At 49.6% G+C, this 2,802-nt stretch overlaps 1 protein-coding gene across 1 annotated transcript; it reads left to right on the top strand.

Moving 5' to 3' along the window:
* The first annotated feature begins 1,130 nt into the window (after positions 1-1,130).
* Positions 1,131-2,472, top strand: LOC119368304 (heavy metal-associated isoprenylated plant protein 4-like). Its single transcript, XM_037633598.1, has 4 exons — positions 1,131-1,354; positions 1,440-1,615; positions 1,714-1,798; positions 1,881-2,472. The coding sequence occupies exons 1-4, from the start codon at positions 1,231-1,233 to the stop codon at positions 2,414-2,416; spliced, it is 921 nt and encodes a 306-aa protein (XP_037489495.1). The 5' UTR covers positions 1,131-1,230; the 3' UTR covers positions 2,417-2,472.
* Positions 2,473-2,802: the final 330 nt, after the last annotated feature.

Genomic DNA, 2,802 nt, shown 5'->3' with positions numbered 1-2,802 from the left:
CCGGGCAAACATTGTTATAGTAGACAGTTGGAAAGTTGTTATACTAAGGCCCCAAAGGACAGAGCACCAGAACAACAACCATCGCCGGTGAAGAGAGTCATAGATCAGAAAGATTGAACCTGTAACCACACGAACAAGGACGAACGGAAAGTGGATCCAAATTGATCCCGTGAGATCCGACGGTGACATCATCGGGCGGTGGCGTCCTCTGATGATGCTAGATGCATCATCGGGCGGTGGTCAGACGTGAAAGACATCGTCACCGCCATACAACCCCAATCAAAACGTTGAACCTAACAAAAATGACATCGGAGTCCCTCCCACTGGCGGGGGGCCGAAATCCTCTGCACCTCCATGGTTCGAAGGCCATCCCATGCGAGGTGGACCGGCAGCGGCCCCGGCAAGAAGAGAGAGAAGGCTTTTCTTGAGGAGGAGGAGGAAAGAGAGCCCGTGTTCGCGTGGACGTTATCTTTCCTCCATGCTTAGTACTGATGTTGACTTGCATTTAGACCCTTTCTGGCTTTCTTCTTCTTCTTTACAATGTTCACATGCATGGTTTGAAAAAAGAACATTTTGAGCTTTCTCTGTTTTTATTCGGCCCGACTTCTATTTTTGCCGTTGGACGCCGTCACCATAGAACTTTGCCGTCCGCTGTTAAAAAAACACCGCTGATCGCAGCGTCGACTTGGCGCCGTCAACGTTTTCGCCTTGGTAGGTCAATCATGAGTACTTTAATTCGCAGACGATCGCACGTCGACGTAGGCGAAGTGTACACTAATCAATTAGCTTGTGCTAAAAGTTGACCCGTCGTGAAGCGCGCGCGGTCAATCACACGACAGCCCAACCACTTGGGGGAAACATTCTTGACGAACCACAGAGTTTGGATTGACAAAACCCACGGCACGTCGTCACTCACGTCCCCGACGAACACATACCTCCGCGCTCGAAGTACATGCGAAGTGGATTGATCCGACCCTCCGAGCCGTTTTTTCTCAACCGTCAACAAGTGATGTGAACCCCAACAAAGAAACAAGTGATGCGAACCACCTCCAACAATTCTCCAACAAACGAACACCCTGCGTGCACACACTCACCTCACACCTGAAGCCTACTCCTGGAGCCGCGCACATTAACCCCCCTTGAATGCGTTATGCATCGCAGCATCCACTCTTTTTAGTGCATTGCCTAGCTAGCACTCCGTAGTAGCACCAGCTGAGGGATAGAGTCGCCATGGGGGGAGAGACCAAGGTGGTCGAGGAGACCAAGGTGGAGCTGAAGACGGCCGTGTACAAGGTGCACGTCCACTGCGGGCAATGCGCGCGCGACATCGAGACGCAGTTCACCGAGTTCCACGGTACGTGCTCCTCAGTCTCTGTTTTGCTTTGTTTTTATAGCATAGCATACTGACTGACACCGGCGGGCGGGCGTGTGTCCTGCAGGGGTTCAGGAGGTGAAACTGGACGCCGGGTCAGGGAAGGTGACGGTGAGGGGCGTCGGGTTCGACGAGGAGAAGCTCAGGGTGAAGGTGTCCAAGGGATGCAGGAAGCACGTTGAGTACATACCTCCCCCACCTCCCCCCAAGGAGATAATCACCGAGGTCAAGAGCACGAAAGAGGTAAACAGACGATCTCTCTATCTGAAAAGTGAAAATCACCTTGTAAAGGCGTTTCGTTTCGGTGCATCATCCACCCCGTTTCCCGTTTCATAATGCAGGAGATCAAGATCATAACCGTGAAGGTTCCCTTGCACTGTCCGGACTGCGCCGTCATGGTCAGAGAGATCCTACTTGAGCACAAGCGTAATTTCATTTCCTCTCTCACAAATTCGTCCTGTATCTATGTTGATACGTGCACATGCTAATTAATTGTCGAGTAATGCAGATATTTACGCTGCCAAGACGGACTTCGGCAAGAACACTTGTGTCATCGAGGGCGTCATCGAGGAGAAGAAGCTGACCGAGTACATCTACCAGAGGACGCGCAAGCACTGCGTCATCGACAAGGTAGAGACGATGGTGCGCATCGTGGAGGAGACGGTCGTGGTGAAGAAGAAGAAAGAGGAGGAGGTCGTGAAGGTGGTTGAAGAGGTTGCAGAGGTTGTAGAGGAGAAGATCAAGGAGGTGGTGGCCCCCTACTTCCTCCCCTGCACGCACCCGCACTTCGCCGACTACTCGCACCCGTCGCACCGCTGCGGCGGCGACAGCTGCTCGCCGTACGGTGGCGGTGGTGGTTACGGTTATGGCCACGGGCACGGCTACGGTGGTGGTGGTGGTTACGGTCATGGCTATGGTGGCGGCTGTGGGTCATACAGTATGCACTCGGAGCTCAGAGGGTACCAGGACACGTCGTTCTTGCATTGTTCGCACCCTGTTGACTTCCTCAGTCACGACAACCCCAATGGATGCTCCGTCATGTAGAGTGTTTGTATTTTGTAGGCTGATTTATGGCGAATGTGTTGAAATTCTAAATAAGAACACCACTGAACTACTCTCTCCGTTTTTATTTATTTTTGCAAACATGCAAAAACCTTGCGTGTCGATATATTAGAAGGGGGAAAACGAAATGTACAGGGGTGTGAACACTTTTACGAATTTTCGAACATTTTACTAAAATCAAGAACATTTTTTGAATTCATGAACATTTTATAATATTTGATATCATTTTTTTAAAATTGAGAACATTTTTTAACAATTTTCTTAAATCGACGAACATTTGTAAAATCAACGAACAATTTTTTGGAAATTGTTGGAACTATTTTTGAAATTCATGAACATTATTTTGATTTAGTGAACAATTTTTTGAT

The sequence above is a fragment of the Triticum dicoccoides genome, chromosome 2B, assembly GCF_002162155.2.
Source record: "Triticum dicoccoides isolate Atlit2015 ecotype Zavitan chromosome 2B, WEW_v2.0, whole genome shotgun sequence".
NCBI lineage: Eukaryota > Viridiplantae > Streptophyta > Magnoliopsida > Poales > Poaceae > Triticum > Triticum dicoccoides.
This window is presented reverse-complemented; position numbering and strand designations above follow the sequence as displayed.